The sequence below is a fragment of the Salvelinus namaycush genome, chromosome 7 (assembly GCF_016432855.1).
Source record: "Salvelinus namaycush isolate Seneca chromosome 7, SaNama_1.0, whole genome shotgun sequence".
NCBI lineage: Eukaryota > Metazoa > Chordata > Actinopteri > Salmoniformes > Salmonidae > Salvelinus > Salvelinus namaycush.
Genome location: NC_052313.1, coordinates 53,375,288 through 53,400,677, shown reverse-complemented (window position 1 = coordinate 53,400,677; position 25,390 = coordinate 53,375,288). Strand labels below are relative to the sequence as shown.

The 25,390-nt window shown below is 39.5% G+C and overlaps 2 protein-coding genes across 2 annotated transcripts in view; one reads left to right on the top strand and one right to left on the bottom strand.

The window, feature by feature from the left end:
* LOC120051446 (collagen alpha-1(XVIII) chain-like) overlaps positions 1-14,355 on the top strand; it is a 75,116-nt gene extending 60,761 nt beyond the window's left edge. The window contains exons 24-41 of the mRNA XM_038998308.1: positions 5,578-5,637; positions 5,736-5,813; positions 5,943-5,978; positions 6,704-6,757; positions 7,035-7,103; positions 7,272-7,337; positions 7,522-7,552; positions 7,663-7,716; positions 7,817-7,851; positions 7,957-8,079; positions 8,232-8,391; positions 8,520-8,584; positions 8,726-8,854; positions 8,958-8,990; positions 9,111-9,737; positions 9,871-10,068; positions 10,187-10,302; positions 10,489-14,355. Of these exons, the coding sequence (XP_038854236.1) occupies positions 5,578-5,637; positions 5,736-5,813; positions 5,943-5,978; positions 6,704-6,757; positions 7,035-7,103; positions 7,272-7,337; positions 7,522-7,552; positions 7,663-7,716; positions 7,817-7,851; positions 7,957-8,079; positions 8,232-8,391; positions 8,520-8,584; positions 8,726-8,854; positions 8,958-8,990; positions 9,111-9,737; positions 9,871-10,068; positions 10,187-10,302; positions 10,489-10,702 (2,148 nt within the window). The 3' untranslated portion in view covers positions 10,703-14,355. The remainder of the gene's footprint in view (positions 1-5,577; positions 5,638-5,735; positions 5,814-5,942; positions 5,979-6,703; positions 6,758-7,034; positions 7,104-7,271; positions 7,338-7,521; positions 7,553-7,662; positions 7,717-7,816; positions 7,852-7,956; positions 8,080-8,231; positions 8,392-8,519; positions 8,585-8,725; positions 8,855-8,957; positions 8,991-9,110; positions 9,738-9,870; positions 10,069-10,186; positions 10,303-10,488) is intronic.
* Positions 14,356-18,795: 4,440 nt separating this feature from the next.
* Positions 18,796-25,041, bottom strand: LOC120051445 (reduced folate transporter-like). Its single transcript, XM_038998307.1, has 6 exons — positions 24,941-25,041; positions 23,428-24,096; positions 20,804-21,605; positions 19,673-19,865; positions 19,361-19,502; positions 18,796-19,246 (listed from the first exon to the last, which is right to left on the bottom strand). Exons 2-6 carry the CDS (start codon positions 23,698-23,700, stop codon positions 19,043-19,045), a joined length of 1,614 nt encoding a protein of 537 aa, XP_038854235.1. The 5' UTR covers positions 23,701-24,096; positions 24,941-25,041; the 3' UTR covers positions 18,796-19,042.
* Positions 25,042-25,390: the final 349 nt, after the last annotated feature.

Here is a 25,390-nt window from a genome sequence, read left to right as displayed (position 1 = left end):
ATGATTTTATACACTAGTTGTATATTGAAAACTGCCTAAAACATGATTTTATACACTAGTTGTATATTGAAAACTGCCTAAAACATGATTTTATACACTAGTTGTATATTGAAAACTGCCTAAAACATGATTTTATACACTAGTTGTATGTTGAAAACTGCCTAAAACATGATTTTATACACTAGTTGTATATTGAAAACTGCCTAAAACATGATTTTATACACTAGTTGTATATTGAAAACTGCCTAAAACATGATTTTATACACTAGTTGTATGTTGAAAACTGCCTAAAACATGATTTTATACACTAGTTGTATATTGAAAACTGCCTAAAACATGATTTTATACACTAGTTGTATATTGAAAACTGCCTAAAACATGATTTTATACACTAGTTGTATGTTGAAAACTGCCTAAAACATGATTTTATACACTAGTTGTATGTTGAAAACTGCCTAAAACATGATTTTATACACTAGTTGTATATTGAAAACTGCCTAAAACATGATTTTATACACTAGTTGTATATTGAAAACTGCCTAAAACATGATTTTATACACTAGTTGTATATTGAAAACTGCCTAAAACATGATTTTATACACTAGTTGTATATTGAAAACTGCCTAAAACATGATTTTATACACTAGTTGTATATTGAAAACTGCCTAAAACATGATTTTATACACTAGTTGTATATTGAAAACTGCCTAAAACATGATTTTATACACTAGTTGTATATTGAAAACTGCCTAAAACATGATTTTATACACTAGTTGTATATTGAAAACTGCCTAAAACATGATTTTATACACTAGTTGTATGTTGAAAACTGCCTAAAACATGATTTTATACACTAGTTGTATGTTGAAAACTGCCTAAAACATGATTTTATACACTAGTTGTATATTGAAAACTGCCTAAAACATGATTTTATACACTAGTTGTATATTGAAAACTGCCTAAAACATGATTTTATACACTAGTTGTATGTTGAAAACTGCCTAAAACATGATTTTATACACTAGTTGTATATTGAAAACTGCCTAAAACATGATTTTATACACTAGTTGTATGTTGAAAACTGCCTAAAACATGATTTTATACACTAGTTGTATGTTAAAAACTGCCTAAAACATGATTTTATACACTAGTTGTATGTTGAAAACTGCCTAAAACATGATTTTATACACTAGTTGTATGTTAAAAACTGCCTAAAACATGATTTTATACACTAGTTGTATGTTGAAAACTGCCTAAAACATGATTTTATACACTAGTTGTATGTTAAAAACTGCCTAAAACATGATTTTATACACTAGTTGTATGTTGAAAACTGCCTAAAACATGATTTTATACACTAGTTGTATGTTAAAAACTGCCTAAAACATGATTTTATACACTAGTTGTATGTTAAAAACTGCCTAAAACATGATTTTATACACTAGTTGTATGTTAAAAACTGCCTAAAACATGATTTTATACACTAGTTGTATATTGAAAACTGCCTAAAACATGATTTTATACACTAGTTGTATGTTGAAAACTGCCTAAAACATGATTTTATACACTAGTTGTATATTGAAAACTGCCTAAAACATGATTTTATACACTAGTTGTATGTTGAAAACTGCCTAAAACATGATTTTATACACTAGTTGTATGTTAAAAACTGCCTAAAACATGATTTTATACACTAGTTGTATATTGAAAACTGCCTAAAACATGATTTTATACACTAGTTGTATGTTGAAAACTGCCTAAAACATGATTTTATACACTAGTTGTATGTTAAAAACTGCCTAAAACATGATTTTATACACTAGTTGTATATTGAAAACTGCCTAAAACATGATTTTATACACTAGTTGTATGTTGAAAACTGCCTAAAACATGATTTTATACACTAGTTGTATGTTAAAAACTGCCTAAAACATGATTTTATACACTAGTTGTATGTTAAAAACTGCCTAAAACATGATTTTATACACTAGTTGTATGTTGAAAACTGCCTAAAACATGATTTTATACACTAGTTGTATGTTGAAAACTGCCTAAAACATGATTTTATACACTAGTTGTATGTTGAAAACTGCCTAAAACATGATTTTATACACTAGTTGTATATTGAAAACTGCCTAAAACATGATTTTATACACTAGTTGTATATTGAAAACTGCCTAAAACATGATTTTATACACTAGTTGTATGTTGAAAACTGCCTAAAACATGATTTTATACACTAGTTGTATGTTAAAAACTGCCTAAAACATGATTTTATACACTAGTTGTATGTTGAAAACTGCCTAAAACATGATTTTATACACTAGTTGTATATTGAAAACTGCCTAAAACATGATTTTATACACTAGTTGTATATTGAAAACTGCCTAAAACATGATTTTATACACTAGTTGTATATTGAAAACTGCCTAAAACATGATTTTATACACTAGTTGTATATTGAAAACTGCCTAAAACATGATTTTATACACTAGTTGTATATTGAAAACTGCCTAAAACATGATTTTATACACTAGTTGTATATTGAAAACTGCCTAAAACATGATTTTATACACTAGTTGTATATTGAAAACTGCCTAAAACATGATTTTATACACTAGTTGTATATTGAAAACTGCCTAAAACATGATTTTATACACTAGTTGTATATTGAAAACTGCCTAAAACATGATTTTATACACTAGTTGTATGTTGAAAACTGCCTAAAACATGATTTTATACACTAGTTGTATGTTAAAAACTGCCTAAAACATGATTTTATACACTAGTTGTATGTTGAAAACTGCCTAAAACATGATTTTATACACTAGTTGTATATTGAAAACTGCCTAAAACATGATTTTATACACTAGTTGTATATTGAAAACTGCCTAAAACATGATTTTATACACTAGTTGTATATTGAAAACTGCCTAAAACATGATTTTATACACTAGTTGTATATTGAAAACTGCCTAAAACATGATTTTACACACTAGTTGTATATTGAAAACTGCCTAAAACATGATTTTACACACTAGTTGTATATTGAAAACTGCCTAAAACATGATTTTATACACTAGTTGTATATTGAAAACTGCCTAAAACATGATTTTATACACTAGTTGTATATTGAAAACTGCCTAAAACATGATTTTATACACTAGTTGTATATTGAAAACTGCCTAAAACATGATTTTATACACTAGTTGTATATTGAAAACTGCCTAAAACATGATTTTATACACTAGTTGTATATTGAAAACTGCCTAAAACATGATTTTATACACTAGTTGTATATTGAAAACTGCCTAAAACATGATTTTATACACTAGTTGTATATTGAAAACTGCCTAAAACATGATTTTATACACTAGTTGTATATTGAAAACTGCCTAAAACATGATTTTATACACTAGTTGTATATTGAAAACTGCCTAAAACATGATTTTATACACTAGTTGTATATTGAAAACTGCCTAAAACATGATTTTATACACTAGTTGTATATTGAAAACTGCCTAAAACATGATTTTATACACTAGTTGTATATTGAAAACTGCCTAAAACATGATTTTATACACTAGTTGTATATTGAAAACTGCCTAAAACATGATTTTATACACTAGTTGTATATTGAAAACTGCCTAAAACATGATTTTATACACTAGTTGTATATTGAAAACTGCCTAAAACATGATTTTATACACTAGTTGTATATTGAAAACTGCCTAAAACATGATTTTATACACTAGTTGTATATTGAAAACTGCCTAAAACATGATTTTATACACTAGTTGTATATTGAAAACTGCCTAAAACATGATTTTATACACTAGTTGTATATTGAAAACTGCCTAAAACATGATTTTATACACTAGTTGTATGTTAAAAACTGCCTAAAACATGATTTTATACACTAGTTGTATATTGAAAACTGCCTAAAACATGATTTTATACACTAGTTGTATATTGAAAACTGCCTAAAACATGATTTTATACACTAGTTGTATATTGAAAACTGCCTAAAACATGATTTTATACACTAGTTGTATATTGAAAACTGCCTAAAACATGATTTTATACACTAGTTGTATATTGAAAACTGCCTAAAACATGATTTTATACACTAGTTGTATATTGAAAACTGCCTAAAACATGATTTTATACACTAGTTGTATATTGAAAACTGCCTAAAACATGATTTTATACACTAGTTGTATATTGAAAACTGCCTAAAACATGATTTTATACACTAGTTGTATATTGAAAACTGCCTAAAACATGATTTTATACACTAGTTGTATATTGAAAACTGCCTAAAACATGATTTTATACACTAGTTGTATATTGAAAACTGCCTAAAACATGATTTTATACACTAGTTGTATGTTAAAAACTGCCTAAAACATGATTTTATACACTAGTTGTATATTGAAAACTGCCTAAAACATGATTTTATACACTAGTTGTATATTGAAAACTGCCTAAAACATGATTTTATACACTAGTTGTATATTGAAAACTGCCTAAAACATGATTTTATACACTAGTTGTATATTGAAAACTGCCTAAAACATGATTTTATACACTAGTTGTATATTGAAAACTGCCTAAAACATGATTTTATACACTAGTTGTATATTGAAAACTGCCTAAAACATGATTTTATACACTAGTTGTATATTGAAAACTGCCTAAAACATGATTTTATACACTAGTTGTATGTTGAAAACTGCCTAAAACATGATTTTATACACTAGTTGTATATTGAAAACTGCCTAAAACATGATTTTATACACTAGTTGTATGTTAAAAACTGCCTAAAACATGATTTTATACACTAGTTGTATGTTGAAAACTGCCTAAAACATGATTTTATACACTAGTTGTATGTTGAAAACTGCCTAAAACATGATTTTATACACTAGTTGTATGTTGAAAACTGCCTAAAACATGATTTTATACACTAGTTGTATGTTGAAAACTGCCTAAAACATGATTTTATACACTAGTTGTATGTTAAAAACTGCCTAAAACATGATTTTATACACTAGTTGTATGTTGAAAACTGCCTAAAACATGATTTTATACACTAGTTTTATGTTGAAAACTGCCTAAAACATGATTTTATACACTAGTTGTATGTTGAAAACTGCCTAAAACATGATTTTATACACTAGTTGTATATTGAAAACTGCCTAAAACATGATTTTATACACTAGTTGTATATTGAAAACTGCCTAAAACATGATTTTATACACTAGTTGTATGTTGAAAACTGCCTAAAACATGATTTTATACACTAGTTGTATATTGAAAACTGCCTAAAACATGATTTTACACACTAGTTGTATATTGAAAACTGCCTAAAACAGGATTTTATACACTAGTTGTATATTGAAAACTGCCTAAAACAGGATTTTATACACTAGTTGTATGTTGAAAACTGCCTAAAACATGATTTTACACACTAGTTGTATATTGAAAACTGCCTAAAACATGTTAATGGAACTCTCTTTTAAAAATATACACACACAAGGTTGTTATTTATACTGATCACAACTTCTTCTGTAGGGGCCTATGGGACCAAAGGGAGATACAGGAGAGCCTGGACAGCCAGGATACGCAGCTAAGGTCTGGTAATAACTTAATTCCTTCATATCTTGTTTTCTGTACAGTACAGGGAAAATTGCATGAAGTATTGACATGTCTCCACCCTGTGTCCTGTCCAGGGGGAGAAAGGAGAACCTGGTATTATCATGGGGCCTGATGGAAGACCCATGTACCTGGGAGGGCTGGGGTCTCAACCGGTGAGAAAAACCACACACTAGATTTATAGTTGGTAGAAAAACTATGTATGCTATTATGTATTTGTCCATCTCTTTTATATGTGCCATGCCACATAACATTTTTATACCCTTTGACCTCTGTGTGTGCAGGGAGAGAAGGGACTCCCGGGACCTGAGGGACCTCCTGTAAGTACTCTCCTTTAACAGTGACATGCTTTGTTTCTGATTAGCCATCGATAACCATGGATGTACTGTATATAGTTCTGTCTCTATAGGGTCCAGCTGGTAGATTTATATTGTTCTGTCACTATAGGGTCCAGCTGGTAGATTTATATTGTTCTCTGTCTCTATAGGGTCCAGCTGGTAGATGTATATTGTTCTGTCACTATAGGGTCCATCTAGTAGATTTATATTGTTCTCTGTCTCTATAGGGTCCCTATGGTAGATTTATATTGTTCTCTGTCTCTATAGGTTCCAGCTGGTAGATTTATATTGTTCTCTGTCACTATAGGGTCCAGCTGGTAGATTTATATTGTTCTCTGTCACTATAGGTTCCAGCTGGTAGATTTATATTGTTCTCTGTCACTATAGGGTCCAGCTGGTAGATTTATATTGTTCTCTGTCACTATAGGGTCCAGCTGGTAGATTTATATTGTTCTCTGTCACTATAGGTTCCAGCTGGTAGATTTATATTGTTCTCTGTCTCTATAGGGTCCAGCTGGTAGATTTATATTGTTCTCTGTCTCTATAGGGTCCATCTGGTAGATTTATATTGTTCTCTGTCTCTATAGGGTCCCTATGGTAGATTTATATTGTTCTCTGTCTCTATAGGGTCCCTATGGTAGATTTATATTGTTCTCTGTCTCTATAGGGTCCATCTGGTAGATTTATATTGTTCTCTCTCTCTATAGGGTCCCTATGGTCCAGCTGGTCTAAAGGGAGATATAGGCATGCCAGGTAGACCGGTAAGTATCTCTGTTCAGCTATCAGCCAAGTGGTGGTCCTCTGTAGCTCAGTTGGTAAAGCATGGCGCTTGCAATGCCAAGACAGTGAGTTTGATTCCCAGGACCACCCATATGTAAAAATATATGCACACATGACTGTAAGTCGCTTTGAATAAAAGTGTCTGCTAAATGGCACTGAAGTGTGACTTAGAAAGAATCCAAGTGTGCTATTTCCCATTCAGTATTAACAAACTGGTGATGTACTGCTGCTGGATCTAAAACAGTGTGTTGGTTACAGGGTCGTCCTGGGTTGAATGGTGTCAAAGGAGAGAGGGGGGATTCAGCTGGAGGGACTGGAGGATATGGAGTAAGTATGACACCGCTGGTTGGTGATTGATGGGATTCATACATGTAAGACTGTTGGGATGCAACCCAGAGGTCAGCATGTCAAATCATTCATAAAAGCAGTGGTGTGGTTAGACCGTCATGACCCAGACAGGGCATCAGTTTAACCCAGATTGATCCATGTTTTTAGGGTCCTCCAGGACCACCTGGCCCACCCGGACCCCCCGGGCCAGCAGTACCTCTGGACAGGTTCAATGTGAGTAGATGTCTGATCCAGTATTGTATCTTTCCCAGACGTTGGTGTTGTGATAGTTATATGCTGTAGTCAGTCAGGTTGTTAAAACCCACAGAGTCACTAATGTGGGTTAACAAATTGATCTGGTCTCTTTCCAAGGTACAGTAGTGTAACTCTTCTCCCCTTTGTTCTGTTTCACACTCAGAGGTATGATGATGTCTCACGGTTATATCCTGGTAAGTCAACTCATTCTCATTGGCCAGTCTCACACCATGACACAAAACGTTACATGTAAAACGATGTCATGTGTTCGCTTACATGTTGGCCTTTTTCCTCCACCCATCAGACTCCAAAGGAGAGAAAGGTGATCGTGGAGTACCAGGAATACCTGGGGTACCAGGTACAGTAAAACCAGCTAGTTAGTACACCTAAGGGCAGCGGTAGTAAATAACACATGAGATTGAGCTGATTGAACTCACGTTCTATCGTCTCCACTCTAGGTCTCACGTCCAACTTTGACATCTACACCTTCAAGGTAAGTGACGTAACTACAAAGGCGATCTACACTCACAACCCGCCATGCGTCTGTATGTGTTTGACGTGAGGTCAAATGACGTGGTGTGTGTGTGTGTCCCTGCAGAAGGAGATGACGGGAGAGAGAGGAGACTCGGGGATGAAGGGGGAGAAGGGCGAGCCAGCCGGAGGATATTATGGTGGCGGTTACAGTGGACAGGGTGGTCAACCTGGACCTCCAGGACTTCCAGTAAGAATAACCACTGAACAACAACAGCCATTTTATTTTACTGCATTCTCCACGTTTTATCAGTGCCTTGCATCAAAAGACATGTAGAATGGAGTTCAATCAGAAAGTTTTAATGAGTAAGACAAATATCTATCTAATCTATCGATCTCCAGGGGCCAAAGGGAGAGTCCATCATCGGTCCTTCAGGGCCCCAGGGCCCTCCAGGTAACCCAGGAAGAGGGTACGAAGGCAGGCAAGGGAACCCAGGCCCACCGGGGCCCCCCGGACCTTCAGGATCATCCTCCTCACCTGGAGCCTACAGGCCAACACAGAGTGAGGCGTACTCTCTCGCACACTCATACATACATACAGTACATAGGCAGAAACAACTTTCTGGTGACATGAAGTGCAGTAGCGCCTTGGTTAACAGCTTCAATGAATGTGATCTTTTTACATCTCAGCTATCAGCATCCCTGGACCTCCGGGCCCTCCTGGCCCACCTGGAACTGATGGACACTCCTCTGGGGTGAGTCTGTTAACCCCTCCATTCCTAGTGTAGGGTCTAGGAGGTTAGGGCCTGTTTCTGGACGGGGCCTCACTGTGATGATTTATACACCACTTCCAGGATGTGGCATCTTTTAGCTCCTTGTCGTCCACGTTTGAACAGGTGATGGTGCTGAGGTCATATGACACGATGACAGCCACGGCCAGACGACAGGCAGAGGGGACGCTGGTGTATCTGGTCGACCAAACAGACTTTTACATCAGAGTACGAGATGGCTTCCGGCAAATCCAGGTGCAGTGTTTACCAGTGTAATGAATGCAAGCCACTATATTTATAAAACACTTTCATCCTTTGTTAATGTTTACATGATTAACTTGGAAGTTTTACCTTTCAGCTTGGACCATACATAGCTTTACCCCCTGACCAGGTAAGTCGTTGGAAATGTGCACAATACACTATTGTGACAGTGAGGGAATCACTTAATGAAGTTATTAATCACATTAGTGAATCTTATTGACATGATTTCTCTGTCTGTATCCATCTGCAGGGTAATGAGGTAGCAGCTGTCGACCCTCCTCCAGTGGTCTACTACCAGCCAGATCATCCCTCCAACACGGCCACAGAGCAACCCCCCAGACAGCTAGACCCCCACCAGCCACAGCCTGAGGGACAACACCCTACTTACCCCGACCCACATTACCCGACTCACCCGGATCCACGCTACCCAGCCCAGCCGGATCCACGCTACCCAGCCCAGCCGGATCCACGCTACCCAGCCCAGCCGGATCCACGCTACCCAGCCCAGCCGGATCCACGCTACCCGGCCCAACGCTACCCGGCCCAGCCGGATCCACGCTACCCAGCCCAGCCGGATCCACGCTACCCAGCCCAGCCGGATCCACGCTACCCAGCCCAGCCAGATCCACGCTACCCAGCCCAGCCAGATCCACACTACCCCTCACATTCAGACCCCAGATACCCCTCACACACTGATCCACGGTACCCCAGTTATACAGACCGCCAGCACAACCCTGACCCTGTTCAGCCGGTCCAGCCCCAGCCAGCCCCTGTCCCACAGAACCCGGTTTACTCAGACACCCGCTACCCTGTAACCCCACAACGCAGACCCAGACCCCTTGAGACCCCCAGCCACCAACACACGTCAGGCCCAAGCGTGAGTAGCCAGTGATTTAAATGTTATAAATGTAACCTAAAAACATGCCACTGCTGAAATACTTCTGATCGTGGATGTGATGGGAAGCACGTTTTTAAAAGCAGACTTTTCTTCTTCTTCTTTCCTTCTGCAGATTCACCTGGTCGCCCTGAACGCCCCCCAGGGGGGTAACATGCGGGGTATCAGAGGGGCAGACTTCCTGTGCTTCAACCAGGCTCGGGCCATCGGGCTGAAGGGAACCTTCCGGGCTTTCCTCTCCTCCAAGCTCCAGGACCTTTACAGCATTGTCCGCAAGTCAGACAGAGACCGCATGCCCATCGTCAACCTAAAGGTACTGTCGGCTAAGACTGAGATGCATTTTCAGCATCATTCAGAATCCCAGTATCATTCCATATCATTTAAGTAATTGGCAGCAACCGTCCCTAACCATTTGTCTGTCTCCTCTATAGGACGAGGTCCTGTTTGACAGTTGGGAGGCCATCTTCAGTGACTCAGAGGGCAGAGTGAAGGACAATGTACCCATCTACTCCTTCGATGGCAAAGACATTTTCACAGACGGCACATGGTGATAAACTACACTTCTACATATCACTCACAATACACAAAATATCAAAACCTCTCTTTTTACAACATCCATAAGGAGGCATTGATAAGTTATGTAAAGTTAACAGCTGAGAAAGTGAATGGAAGCAAAGATATGATGATTCATCCCTTCATCTCGTTCTCTCCCTTATTCCCTCTCCTCACCCAGGCCAGACAAGATGATATGGCACGGTTCGACCAGCAGGGGGCACGGCCAGGTGGATAACTACTGTGAGACGTGGCGTATAGGGGAGCAGGCGCTGACGGGCATGGCCTCCTCTCTACAGGGGGGCCAGCTCCTCCAACAGAGAACCAGCAGCTGTCACAGCTCCTACGCCGTGCTCTGCATCGAGAACAGCTACATCGAACAGTTCAAGAGATAGGACTGACCGACCAAACGCACACACACACTACAGCCAGATCAAGAGATAAGCCTAATGAAACACACACACAAACACATCAGCCAATCCAGGAGGCCTAACAAAACGTACATACCAGTGGAGGCTGGTGACTTAAAAAATGTATGAGGATGGTAGACCCAGGGTATAGGCGCGGAACGCACGGAGACAACAAAGTGTGTTTCAAAAATCGTCAATGACTAATTATTTTAACCTAAAGCATTTAATAAAGACATTTATAGTACACTATTATGGGGAATGGGAATGAGAGGGCTACTTACAGTGTTGGAAAGTAATCACAGCAGTGATTGTATGAGGCATGAGTTGAGATGTTCAGCGGCTTGACCAGTGCAGAACAGGATTTGCCTGGAAAGACAAACAATAACACAACACACTACACAGTTAGACAAAAGAGCTCAGAATGAGTTAGTCCAAGCAAAGAGTAATACTCATTGATGTGTAATAATGTGATTGTGTATGTGATTGACTCTTCATACAGTAATGAGAGAAAATTGATAGGGGGACTCACAGAGCTTGGAGAGGAAACATTCAACGTGCCAGTGGATGAGCGGGCACATGAGACGTGGCTTCAGTTCATGTCAGGAGAGAGTTGGTAATGGTAATGGAGTGGAGTAGTCATCACCTCTTAGGGAACAGGAGGGGACTTAGCTGGAAATACAAATAGCAGATACATTCCATTACAGCTGCGCCATCATAGGTTTGGACAAGTTTCTCTATGAAGTTAAACTCAGACATGTCAAAATTCATTAAGTCAAACAAAGACTGGGCATCTCGCCCACTTGACACATCAAAGTAGCCCAAGACACGTTCCTGAATAAAGCCCTGATCATACACATAACTGACCATAACTGACAACTGCAAGCAGACTGGTGGCACCGTAGGTCCCAGAGCAGTGGTGCAATTTTTACCCCCTGGGGCCTGGAGTTTTTCCTTATACGTTAACCTAACTAGGAAAACTCTGGACCCTATAAGGTATGCCAGTGATTAATTAGTTGTAAAAAGGTTTTATATGGGCTATGAAGGGACCAGTTTTTCCTAATCAGGTTACATGTTGTTTTTAAACTCCTGGCCCTGGGGGGGATGAAACCCCTGTCAAACTGCAGCTACCTTACACCTGTTCATATGAATGATATTTAGACTAGATTAGTAGGGGGATTTCCTCTACCCAGACAAATAGACAACTGGGCTGAGCTTGCTTTATGCATGTTTGCATCATGTAGGCCTATGCAACTGTAGGCCTTATAAAACATTTACTCACATCTATCATCGCTATTATGTTGATTAATAAGTTAATAAGCCTAGCCAGCCCAGTTTTGAATATAAACTAAATTTGATCACATTCACATTTTCTCCTGACACACAAATGGACTATAAATACATAACATTACCAATCAGTTTACCCGGGCCAGATGGACAGGGTGCATAGGCTATATGCAGCTGCTCTTATTAGGAGCCTACAGTTGATCAGACTGAAATATAGTCTCGTTTTCATCCCATACAGCATGTCTGATTTCTAGCGTTTGGTGTAGCCTAGGCTGCTGCAACATTTATGTCATGAGTTTTTGCTTGTGTCTGTCCAGAGTGATTGTGTTATCATCTTTGCTAAATAAATACCGGAGGAAAGTGGAAAGCTTACTTGAGCGCGCTGTCAACCTCTCTCTTTAATCGAAATGTTTATGGATGATGCAATGAAGCTATCAGATCATTCTGAATTGTTTTCGACATCCTAGAAACGACAGTCGAAAGTTCGATATGTTCAGCAAGTAAAGCATCGTAACGAGCAATTACCTCTGTAAGCTCCTTGTAGTTGCCCTTGTTGGCGGGAACTTTCCCTCTCGTCATGTCCTCTTATCGATGCAATTTTTTCCCAGAAGCTTGAATGTGATGTCGGCATTTATATGCTCCCTGCTTTTGGTTTGCCGTTTAGCTGAACGATCGATGTTCTTCAGGTCACTGTACACACCTTTCGACCAAGGCTCAGACTTTCCCAAAAGCAGGCAAGGCCAGCAATACAGGCAGCTTGATAAAAGGCTCCCTGTTACCAGCTTTACTTTTGATACCAGTTGGTATTGAACGCCCTCACCTTTTCATCTTTCTTCATGAAACTGATCTCAGGCAGAGGTCGACCCTCCCTTTTCCATGTACCCCAGAGAATGAAAGGGGTTCTTCAACAAAGTCCACAAACTGCACACTCACGCTGGTAGATAGCCTCGCTAACTTCAGTAGCTAGCTAACTTTTAAAAATGTTAAATCAATTGCACTAACTGGACACAAAAATTAAGCTACACCATGGTGCTACCCCAGACAGTGCTGTTGAATTTACTGTAGATCATTGCAAAACAATGTATTTTAATCAATTATTGTGACATATGAATATATTTAGTATAGTTAATATCTAAAAAGTATAACTTGAATGTTTCTAATGTTTACATTTTTATGACATTTCACTGAGGATGGTCCTCCCCTTCCTCCTCTGAGGAGCCTCCACTGGTACGTACACACACAATGGTGCTTTGTATATAACAGCTACATTCCCCTTCTCCAATACACTCAGTCCAGCTGGCCAAATAGGACCACATGTCCATAATATGGGGTTGATCAAGAACAGCAACAACCAGGCTAAGAGATGGACCCCCCTAAGCCCCAATCCACCCCCCTTTATACACTGATTGCAGCTGACCAAACAGCCCACCACGACCCCCTGCACATACGTCTAAATCACTGTTCTGTAAACACCTCAACACTGCAGTTTTCAGTAGAGTTTGTATTCATTCCACTTCTCCTTTCACTGTCCACTTCAGAAAGCCATGTTCATTGGGGGTTAGAGGACAGACTATCAATGTACATTTATTTTTTTGTGGTCTTACCCTCAAAAGCATAATACCTGCATTGTATAAAGTCTATAGCCTTTTAACAGTTTGCCCTAGAATCAAACCACACCACAGACCACACCTACAGATTAAACAGGAGACTAATTCTGTTCTCTATGAGTCCAACAAGCTAATTGTTGCAGTATTGTACATTAAATGTTTATTATCCAATGTTGTAATTTTTTATTCACTTTACTTTTTTGTTGTAATCAGTACATATAACCAGTTTTTGAAGCACTATAACATTGTCGTAAATGTTGGACGGTTTTATTTTGCTAGCGGACATCAAAGGGAACAGGATATTTTAAACGTTTTGATAACAAAAGGAGTATTTATTTTGCGATTAACATTTTTTAAAGTAGTTTTAACATTCACACTTTTCAGTAATGGACTCCATGGATCTATGTAGTGACAGGAATAGATGAGTCTGGGCCAAGAATCATGACATTTTGTATCAAAAATCAAATTACTATGTTTTTGTTTTGCAATGTCCTTTTGCGTTTCAAAATCCTCAAAAGTGCTCTTAAGTGTTTTTCATGTCTATGCACTGTCATAGAAATTAAATAAAGCTTTTTATCCAAAATCCAAAGACGAAAGCATTGCAGCTCACTGAATTAACCGGTGTATGACACTGACGAGGAGTTTCCTGAGATGACATGTACTGTGCCATTTCTCTCAATGTCATCAACGTTTATTGCAAACAAACAAATGCTACATTGTTTTTCCAAACTGATTTATTTGTAAATCAAAAATAAAATGTTGACATAAGTCTGTTTTTTTACAGCAACAAAATAGGTTCACAGTCATTCACCCAAAGTGTATATTCGGCATTGATTGAAGTCAGTGTGACAATAATAAACATGAACAATTCTGACAGTTAACGTTACAAATCTTATCCTATACTGATATCCAATACTGAACTCGTTGGCTAATATAATGCACGGCATATAGACCATTAGGTGCAATTCATCTGATACCTTTGTATTTGTTTGAGGCCATATGACCATGTAAAAATCATTGTATACTCTACAACCTCATCACTATAGGCTGAAACCTACCGTAAGATATGCCCTTTTAAATCAATTAGAGAATAGTGCAAAGTTCAAGTTGCGTATCTCGTGTTCCGGACCCATTGTACATGTGTTCTCAAGTTAAGTGCTTGTATTGTTCACGCACATCTTTTATCCACCCTACATGTAATTAATAGGCACTCAACTACTATAGTCTATATTCTGACATGATTTCTCAGTTTTGTATGCGTTTTGTAGTAAAATGGTTCTAAGATTACTCAAGGGGACAGGAATTCAGCAAACCACTTCCTATGCACAGCAATTAAATTAAAGGCAACTTCAAAAAAAAATTGGGTAGGTGTAATCTGCATTTATGGGCGTACTTTAAGTATGGTATAAACACACTTAGAATGTAAAGGGTACACCAGACATGAGATTCCAAAGAATAAACATATAAGCCTAAAAGATATTTAAATTTTTTCAACTTCATTTTGCATTTTATTTCCTCAGTGCCAAACATTTAAGAAAACCCAATTTCACTCTTACGCACACAGATAAATATATTGTTCCATTAAAACAGTAGTTCCCAAACTGGGATGGGATGCAGAAAAGAGAACAGACATATACATTTTTCAATAATAGCCTATAATCTTTGAGAATTTACAATCAACAAAATAAAAACTAGACAATCAGGCCCCCACCGATATTGTTTGTGCATAAGAACACCACCCATGTCAAAATACACAGAATTGTATGAAATTTGCTTAAAAGCAAACAAAATCTCAGCTCCATGGCAAAATCCACAGAATTGCAGGAAATTGTTTTTAAAATTGCAAAAATATTATTTCAGCTCAATGGCAGGATGTGGAATTGCTTTGAAACTGCAAAATAGTGTGTCCGCTGCCAAGATCATATTTTGTATTTATGCTTTGGTCTGTGTATGCTTTTTTTACCACTCAACCCTTATGGTGGGTCGAGACTCAAAAGACAGCTCAATTGGTGGGTCACGAAGCAAAAACGTTTGAGAACCCCTGCATTAAAACAATACAAAATAGCTAATTCTAAAATTCTGGAAAATAACATGCAGAATAAAGGTCTGCCAGCTCATAGCTAAATCCTCAAACTCATTTGCAGTACTTCATAACAACTATACTCCAGTTTACACATTCACAATCATGTGGGATTCCTATTAGAAAAGATGACAATGAGCATATGATTAGCACTGCTGGGGGAGAAAAGACAAATCTGCATGAAAACATTTTTAAAAAAATAGGGGAGAGTGGGGTAAGTTGAGCCAAAGAGGTAAATTGAGCCACCCTTGTTTCTAGGAAACTATACACAAAATGTTATAATTTGACCAAATATCTAGGAAGAGGTCATCATTTCATGGAGTCTGAAGGAAGAAGCCATATGGAAAAAGTTAAGTAAAAAAAAATATATAAAAAATAAAAGATTTTCACCAAGTCAAATTAATTTCTGTTATAGAGGTTTCATGATGCTTGTATCTAAAACAAAGTAGATAATTTTAAGATTATTCTATACATCAGCATGAAAGAGCTTTATTGTATCTGTGTGTTCTAATATAATCAAAATGTTTGCCTTGGGGTAAAAGTTGAGCCAATGGCAAGTTGAGCAAATTGAAGTGTTTTCTTCCCAGGCATAATGCAAGGCATTATCGCTGGGATATGAGGTAACAGGGCCTGGCCAATGTTAAATATATATATATAAAATACAAAGTGTTTGTTAGGAGTTAAGCCTGTGTTAAAATGTGCTAAATTATTAAAAAGAAAACAAAGCAATTGTGTACGGGAAATAAAGATAGATATAATTTTTTTTTAAAGGTATTGGTAATATTTCATTCAGTAGAGACATTTCTATGCAGCTTAACTTACCCTATTCTGCGGCTCAATTTACCCTATACCCGGGGTAAGTTGTCCCAAGAGACCACTTTTTTTCCCAGACAAACTATGTTTTCAAAACTAAAGTTCACATTAATTCTGATTAATTCCAGGGATACACAACATCCTGAAATATATGTAGATATCTTTGTTAGAAAGAATACTATATATCTTGGAGTGATGCTGAACGTAAAAAATGGCTCAACTTACACCACCCTCCCGTAAGCAAAACTATACACAAAATGGTAGCTAAAACACTTCCTGACAAGGTGCATTGAATTACTCACTGGCAGCAAGCATAACTTGTTCAACTGGCCTACCTGGTTAAATAAAGGTGAAATAAAAAAAGTCCACTGATATTTAGTTTGAAGGCCCTAAAACAATTGGCATCTGCTTTGTTCACAAGCAATCGCTGATTAAACCTAAGACAATGGGAGTGTAGTGAACATACACACAAAGGGCTGATTTAGAAAATCTTTTCACACTTTTCAAAGAAAAATCTTCAGGAAGATTCAGCAGCCCAAAAATGCATCCTGTCACGTGTCTGCTTAATCTAAAGCAATGCTAATGTGATCACATAGAAAACATGATCCTGTGGGGCACATACCGCTCACTGGAGGACTACTATACAGCTAACAATATATACACAGATTCAAAAAGATGGTTTTCGCTAATTAATACAATTGCAGCAATTGTCGAGAATTCCTAATGATCGCAACAGTGAATCATTTGCTGAATATAACAGGCTATTGTTCCATCAGTAGAAGTAGTCCAGTAGAATTAGTAAGACTGTTTCTGTAGACCATTTCATATTGGTCCCCTCTACTTGAGATTATTATTTTCTCAGTCAGTTATGAAAATAAATGTGCTTCAACATTATCAGGGAACATATGATTACTCTGTATTGGGAAACTGTGAACATATTCACCAGTGGATAACACCATTTGGGATGTTTCTGGGATAAGAAGAGCAAAGCAGCCACTACATAGTACATGTCAACAGTCTCTCTGAGAACATTAGGCTGACAACTAGGCCCAAACTCTATTAAAAACAAAACACTGTTTTGAGTGTGAAGTAGGGATTGGTCTAAAGCCGAAAAAGGAAATTCCTTAAATTGACCTACTACAGTAGCTATATGCTGGTCTATTGTACTTCGAAACAATGTTGAGGCAGGTTGCTTAGGATGCAAACCTTCTCAAACAGCCTAATTCATTCTCTAAGAGGTGCTCCCACAATAATGTGATTTGTACCGCATACGAGGTCATGTATTGCTGCTTACAAGCAGTGGTGTAAAGTACGTAAAAATACTTACGTACTACTTAAGAACTATCTGTACTTTACTATTTATATTTTTGACAACTTTTACATCACTACATTCCTTAAGAAAATAATGTACTTTTTACTCCTTACATTTTCCGACACCCAAAAGTACTCGTTACATTTTGAATGCTTAGCAGGACAGAAAAATGGTTTAATTCACACACTTATCAAGAGAACAACCCTGGTCATCCCTACTGCCTCTGATCCGGCGGACTCACTAAACACAAGTGCTTAATTTGTAAATGATGTCTCAGTGTTGGAGTTTCCCCCTGGCTACTGATGAATAAAAAAATGTTATTGTGCCATCTGGTTTACTTAATAAGTCATTTGAAATCATTTATACTCTTACTTTTTAATACTTAAGTTTATTTAAAATCCAAATACTTTTAGACTTTTACTTGAGTCATTTTCTATGAAGGTATCTTTACTTTTAATCAAGTATGACAATTGGGTACTTTTCCCACCGCTGCTTACAAGACCATTAGGCTTGATCGAGTGAGCTTTTTTTTTTATCTTGTAGTAATGTAGGTGGGCCCTGCCTGTAATTCTTTAAACATTGAGAAAAAAAGATGTATTCCATAATAACATCCTTTTGGTGAACTGAATACACGTTGGATATAACAGATAAGGCACTAAGGGCTGAGAACAGTGACTGTTCACTAATACTGGTAAACTACACTCCACCAACACATCCAACGAAGTGTCATGAGGTCTCGACTCACCTCTAAGTCTCATCTGTCCTTGTGCAGTCGTGTGGAAACCGTAGCGAGAGATTCCCAGACCGTTTAGACCACTCAATGTCAGTGTAGGGGGTTTAGGTGTTGATGTAAAGATGACACAATGTTCAAGGGATAGTTGAGGATTTTGGCAATGAGACCCTTTATCTACTTCCCCACAGTCAGATGAACTCATGGATACAATTTTTGTCTCTGCATCCAGTATGAAGGAAGTTAGAGGTAGTTTCGCGAGCCAATGCCAACTAGCATTAGCTAGCGCAATGACTGGAAGTCTACAGGAACAACTTGCATGCTAGCTGTTCCGATAGACTTCCAGTCATTACGCTAACGGCAGTTAGCATTTTGGCTAACGCTAGTTAGCAAATTCCTTCAAACTGCATGCAGATACATAAAAATGGTCTCCACAAGTTAATCTGACTCTGGAGAAGTAGATAAAGGGCTTCATTGCCAACATTCCGGAATATCTCTTTCAGGCCTTCACGTTGTTCCCATTGGACAGAGGTTCCGTCTCCGCGGGGTTTGATGGTACGGAACATAGCTCAGTGGGCGTGGCCTGGTCGGTGTCCCCTCCCCCTCCTGCCGATTGGTTCCTGTAGTGGCGAATGATGACCCAGGCAGCACAGCCCAGGTAGATAACCGTCAGCAAGGCAAAGTAGAAGAAGTAGACCAGGAACTATTGGAGAACAGAACAGCACTCATTAGAAAGCATATGGTGTTCCCATATGGGTGACGTCAGCTTGCAGGAAGTTGTCTGAGCGTGGTCGTAATCAGAGTGTGTGTGACTGACCTGGGAGTGCACGTCTAGTCCCAGACCCTTCTTGTCAGAGACGATGAGGGTGATGATGGTCTTCAGAACGGTCGCCAGGAAAGTGTTGACCCCAAACACCAGGGCACACAGCTCCTTGGTGAGCGACGAGGCGATCTGGAAACTACAAACACCACAACAGGATAGTCAGCAGATTAAATGTACAGCCTAAAGTAAGAAAGACGTGACAGTTCTATGACAATGCATTCATATACTGCACACATCTGAACATCAAAATCCTCAAAATCCCATTATATGTATACAACGACGTTAAATAAAACTAAAGAAACGTACATGGCGATAGGCACGAGGAACTGGTAGAAACCCTTGAAGAGGGAGTAGGCCACATAGCAGACCCAGATGTTGCTGGTGGTCCCCATGAGGAGCAGCAGGCCAGCCTGCAGAGCCGTGATGACACCGATCACCAGCTCAGACCACACGTTCCAGCGGATCTTCACGAAGCCTGCTGCAAACGACGTGATCGCACCTGGGACAGAGTTAACGAGGTGAAGTTAGTCGAAGAAGATAAGCTGACTAAGTTAATGACTGAGTAGGTGATTAAGGCTTGGGGGAACTTCATTTAATAAATGCTGTGTGTGTGTGTGGACTCAGGGTCACAGTTTGACGACATCATATCAAGGCAAACAGAGGGGATTGCTGGTTCAGCAAGCCTTTGTTATTATTATGCATCAATAAAATAATTATACTAAATGACTATGGGGAGCAGCACATTGTCTGGCGTCATCTCCCTGTGTGATCAACATTTAAACCATCGTCATCTTCCACCACCTTTCAACAGAACGTGACTGTTTAGTCTTCTGTTGTCTCACCACATTCTGCTTCATGGGAATTCCTCTTTCTAGATTGATGGGCTTTGTATGTCCCCTGTCCTTGTCAGCTGCTTAGGTCATGTAACTTCAGTCATAATTAAATCATTGGAGAGGGGTCAGTCTAAAACAGGGTTTCCCAACTCCAGTCCCACCCCAACAGTGTACATTTTTGTTGTGGCCCCAGACAAGCACACCTGATTCTACTTGTCAACTATTCATCAACTATTGAATCAGGCGCGTTAGCCTGGGGCTACAACAACGTGTGTTGTTGGGGGTACTGGAGAACTGGAGATGGGAAACCCTGGTCTAAGACAAACTTATTGACCTGACGTCACGTGATGCCGGAGAACTCATTTGACTGAGAAAACATGTACCTTGAAGCATGTTGCCATGGTGGTCTCACTACTACCTCTGCCAACTGCTGTAGGGGTGTTAATATTTTGTAAGAATCATTGACTTGGACAACACAGGCACCTACCCTGTCAGACAGTAAAGACCCAGGTGAATACTACACATTGGTTATTAAAACACTTGTATACCTGGCTTTGGAGGGCCTTTGTACCCAGACTAAAACCTAGGGAAATGGATCCCTCACCCAGTAGTGTGGAGACAGCCTCCACCCCTCCGTTGTAGACGTGTTTGTTCTCCGTGGCGGGGTACACCTTGTTCCACAGGACATGGACGTACAACAGCACCAGGTAGTAGCCAGCGGAGTTGAACACCCACCACAGGCTCCACAGTCTCAGGCTGGGCCTCCGCGGCACGTTCCTCAGCTCCTTCAGCATCTGAATAAACACAGAGTCCCTCCAGGAGGAACCAGAGCTGAGAGGAGCCAGGGAGGGGGTATCACCTGAACCCAAGCCCGCTTCGCCCTGCTTCATCCTGGCCAGCTCTGACTGGGCGGCAGCCTGCTCCTGGAGGTTCCTCTGGGCAGCGTGGTGGGCCCTGTTGAAGAACAGGGACCTCTTGGGCCAGGGCAGGCAGCAGGAGAGCACCAAGCCGAAGGACACCAAGGCCAAGGAGACAGCACTGAGCATGGCGAAGGAGAGCCTGCCCACGGATATCAGCACCTGGCCCAGCACCGAGCTGGCAAACACCCCCATGAGGACGCAAGAGCGCGAGTAGCTGGCCACGCGTTGGTAGAGCTCTGGGGTGACCAGGGAGAAGATATAGGAGGAGTAAGCCACGCGTGCTGCCATGGTGATGCCGTAGAAGAACTCCATGAACTGCATCTCTAAGAGGGAGGAGCCCAGGAGGAGGAGGAGCCAGATGGCCACGTGGCTGAGGCTGGAGAGGACCAGGACGGGCTTGTAACGCAGGACGTCTGTCAGGAGGAAGACTGGCACCAGCACCACCATGTAGGAGTAGGACAGGATCGGGTTGATCTCATTGGTCACCTGGAGGAAGAGAATGGCAGGTATGAGAGGGGGAGACCACATAGAAGAGACAGAGGGCTACATGGAATCTAATTCTCCTTGTAAAAAGTTGTTGTAGCTGAAGGCTATATAAAATGTGCCGGTAGGTGTTCTCAAATTGCATATTTAGGCTAGTTTCCTGTGAGTCCTCGAACACTGACAAATGCACATGCCTCATATGCTGTTCAGAATAACCTTGTCGCTGTGCTGACACCTTTTGCCAATGCAACAACGTTAATCCCCCTCTACAGGAAATGAGGGGAGCAAAAACCTTCACTGATCCCCTTCATTTGAACTAAAGCTACATTGTATGCAAGGACACCTTCCAATGAGTCTGCAGACATCAGGCCATTAGGTTCATTGGTTGATACTGAGCCAGACAAGCCTACAGTAACCAATCAGAAAAAGAGACTGACCTAATTTGTAGGAATGTGAACTTTGACCATACCGAGGAGCGGTTACTGCACTCACACTGTGATAGCCTTATTACAGTCCAGTGGGTTCCATGACTAAGGAACACTGGAAAATAATAAACTGGCACTTTTTTTTCAATTACTTTAGGATTGAGCAGTTGTAGTTCAAGCTCCTAGTATAAATTCAGATGGAACTCGTGTCAGCTGATATAGCTTATATCAGGGTTGTCATTCTACGTGTCATACAAGGCTATAGCCTCCAGCGCAGGACATTGCCTTTCATATCCCTCAAAATCAATTGGGCCTCAGGTTGAACTGACATGCCCTGGCCTTTAAATATATATATCATTTTCTTTTTACATTTAAGCTTTATTTAACTAGGCAAGTCAGTTAAATAAAGGTTAAATACATACTTTTTTTTATTCAGTAGAAGACCGATAGCAATAGTTGACACGACTAACAATATACTTGTTTACTAAGCAAGAGTGAAGATAAGTTTCTCGATCCTTCCTACTAGTGCTCCAAAATGATTGAACTCACATCGTAATCAAAATATTGACATGCAATATCCATATCGCAAGAGATCCATATCGCATTGCAATATTTTGAAACGTGTAATGGACGCCATTTTTTTCTCCTCTTGCGGCTGCTTCCCACCAAGCAGTGCAGTTCCTCCTCCTTGCTGTTAAATTCACTGTAAGTGTGCATGCTATTCTGTTAGGTCAATGCAGTCAACCAATCGTTCCAAACAAGAACAATGCCGCTTTCCACTTTGGTTCTTAATAGCGATGGGGGACAAAATTTAAACAGTTACATATCGGGATATTATTTGTGACTGTATATCATACCACTGACAATATCGCCCCCCAGAAATTGCGCTGTTCTCCATCTTCTATTTTAATAGGGAGCCAATTTGTTTTCAGCACTTTTATTTCCATGACTGATCAAAACTCATTTTCTCATGGCTCTCTCTCGTTCCTCTGCAGCAGACAAATGGTGAGCAATATGTTTGGAACATCGAATCGCAATACATATCGTATCGGCACCTAGGTATCGTGATAATATTGTATCGTGAGGTCCTTGGCAATTCCCAGCCCTACTTTGTAATAAGTTATTCCATTTCTATGATTCCAACAGTTCACCCTAGTATTTTGATCTTTAACATCAAATCGCAACATTTGGTAAGATTTTTTTTTTTCTCAACTCGATTATTCACCCACATCGTGCAGCCCTACCTCCTACACATCTACCCACCCTTAAAAACTGTGGTTAACTTAAGACACACACACACAGATAGTTGCACACACACACTACACACATTGCACTCTCACGCAAAACACAGCACACCAACATTCCAAACTGTTATAGGGGGATGACTGTGCATCACTGACCTGTTCCCTGGTGAAGTTCTTCTCCATGCTGAGCAGGTTTGGTGTTATAAAGGGCTCCCCAGGCTTCAGCTGCACCATAAACCCATAGAAACACAGGAACACCACCGACAACTCCCAGGTCCGGGCTGTCTTGGTCTGGCCGTCTGAGGAGTCCTCGGGTGGGGGAAGAGCCATCTCAGGGTCAGGCTCTCCAGGGGCGTTCTCCTTCAGGTCCAGTTCAGCCTCTTCCTCCACAGCCCTATCCCCACTCACCATAGCGTCTTTGTCCACCATGGTAGTGGCCTGACAGTGGACACTGGAGTCCCAAGTCTACCTCTGACTGTATCAAACGACTAAGTGGTATTGCTATAGTGAAGAGGCTTGCTATAGGAATTTTCATAGAAACCAGAGAGTAGGGCCTAAACCTCTAATTCAGATGTTCTAAGCAGACAATGAGTAGAGATTCCTGTTAGCACTCCTCCCTTACAAGTTCCACAAAGGATCCAGTGTTAAACATTACAGAGGGGGTGAGAGAGAAACCTTTCACAATGACGAACATGGAGTTAAAGTGCTACCTGCAGCCATTTTCATACTGTATGTATGAGAGAATGTCAACCTTTGCTCCATTCCAAGGATTAACAATGATTGAAAGCAAGCTAGTTTACAGCTGGACCTCTGGTCATTGTGAACCTGTAAAATACAAGAATGTTTGCAAATAGTCATTTAAAGTTTGTTTTCTGACAGAGTGCTGTATTCTTCATTATTTTGTGGGATGGTGCTCAACCAAACTCCCTATGTCCAAAGCTGTCCTTTCCAGGCAGGGACATCAAATCACACGTATTATAGTAACAACCATGGTAAACAACAACCCTAACAGATCTGAGCTGTCAGGTCACGAGTATTATTTGGGTGCAGTCAGTGTATTATAATGTTGTTGTTCTCTCTTGGACTGATTTATTAACTTGGGGTTGACACACTCCAAAAATAGATTCACAACGAACGACTTTTGTAACGTCTACCTCTTGACCAGCTATTGCATTTCAGTTTACCATAGTTAAATAGCTTTGTAATTGCAATACTGCATGCATGTGAGACCAGACATAGTTACTTTAAAACGTTTTCGCTAAAACAGGGGTGCAACTTCTGCACGCATGGCTGGCACGAGCCATATTCAATGTTAGCTAACTAGTTACGTTAGCTAACCAGATTCCTGTCTGGAATACCTAACGTCAGTTAGCTAAAGGTAGCTAAGCTTGTCTGGAAGAGGTAGCTGAGCCTATTTTGATAAGCCCCTTGCTAGTGAACAATGTCAGAGAGCTAGCTACAGCTAACATCAACATCAACAATTTAGCTAACTGTCTACAGTAGCTGACATTATCTAGTTAATGTTAACTCCATCATGCGAGTTAATATTATCTTATTGCAGGAAACATTGGTGAACTTGTTATCTAGCTGAAGTTGACACCAATAATTGGGTTTTAAACAATGTACATACAACTTTATAAATTGACAAGGAAAGTAGGTAAAAACCTACCTCTAAATTCTTCCCCGACTGAACTCGTGTGCGCGCTGTTCAGTTGAATGCATTTCAGAGCAACCGAGTCTGTGAGATTTTGCAAGGAACTATGGGGGCTGTAGTTTCTGTTGATTGACCGGAGATAATCCAAAATGCACCTTAAAAGGTATTTAATCAATTAACATTAGTATATCACTCAATGATCAATACTTTTCACTAGTTTCAATATCAATGGCCAATAGGCTACATCATGTATTCCAATATATTAGGACATAATATCACATGAACATTTAATGAATAAAGACAAACACCCTACACAAAACATAGAGCATTCTACTGAGCACGCAACTGAACATTGCCCCATGTATAATCATTGTACGTGGCCGTCGCGTGCTGTGAAACGAGGGAGCTCTATTTTCCTGGCCCGGGTTGAACCGAGCAATGGCGCACCATGTCATCGGGGGAAAG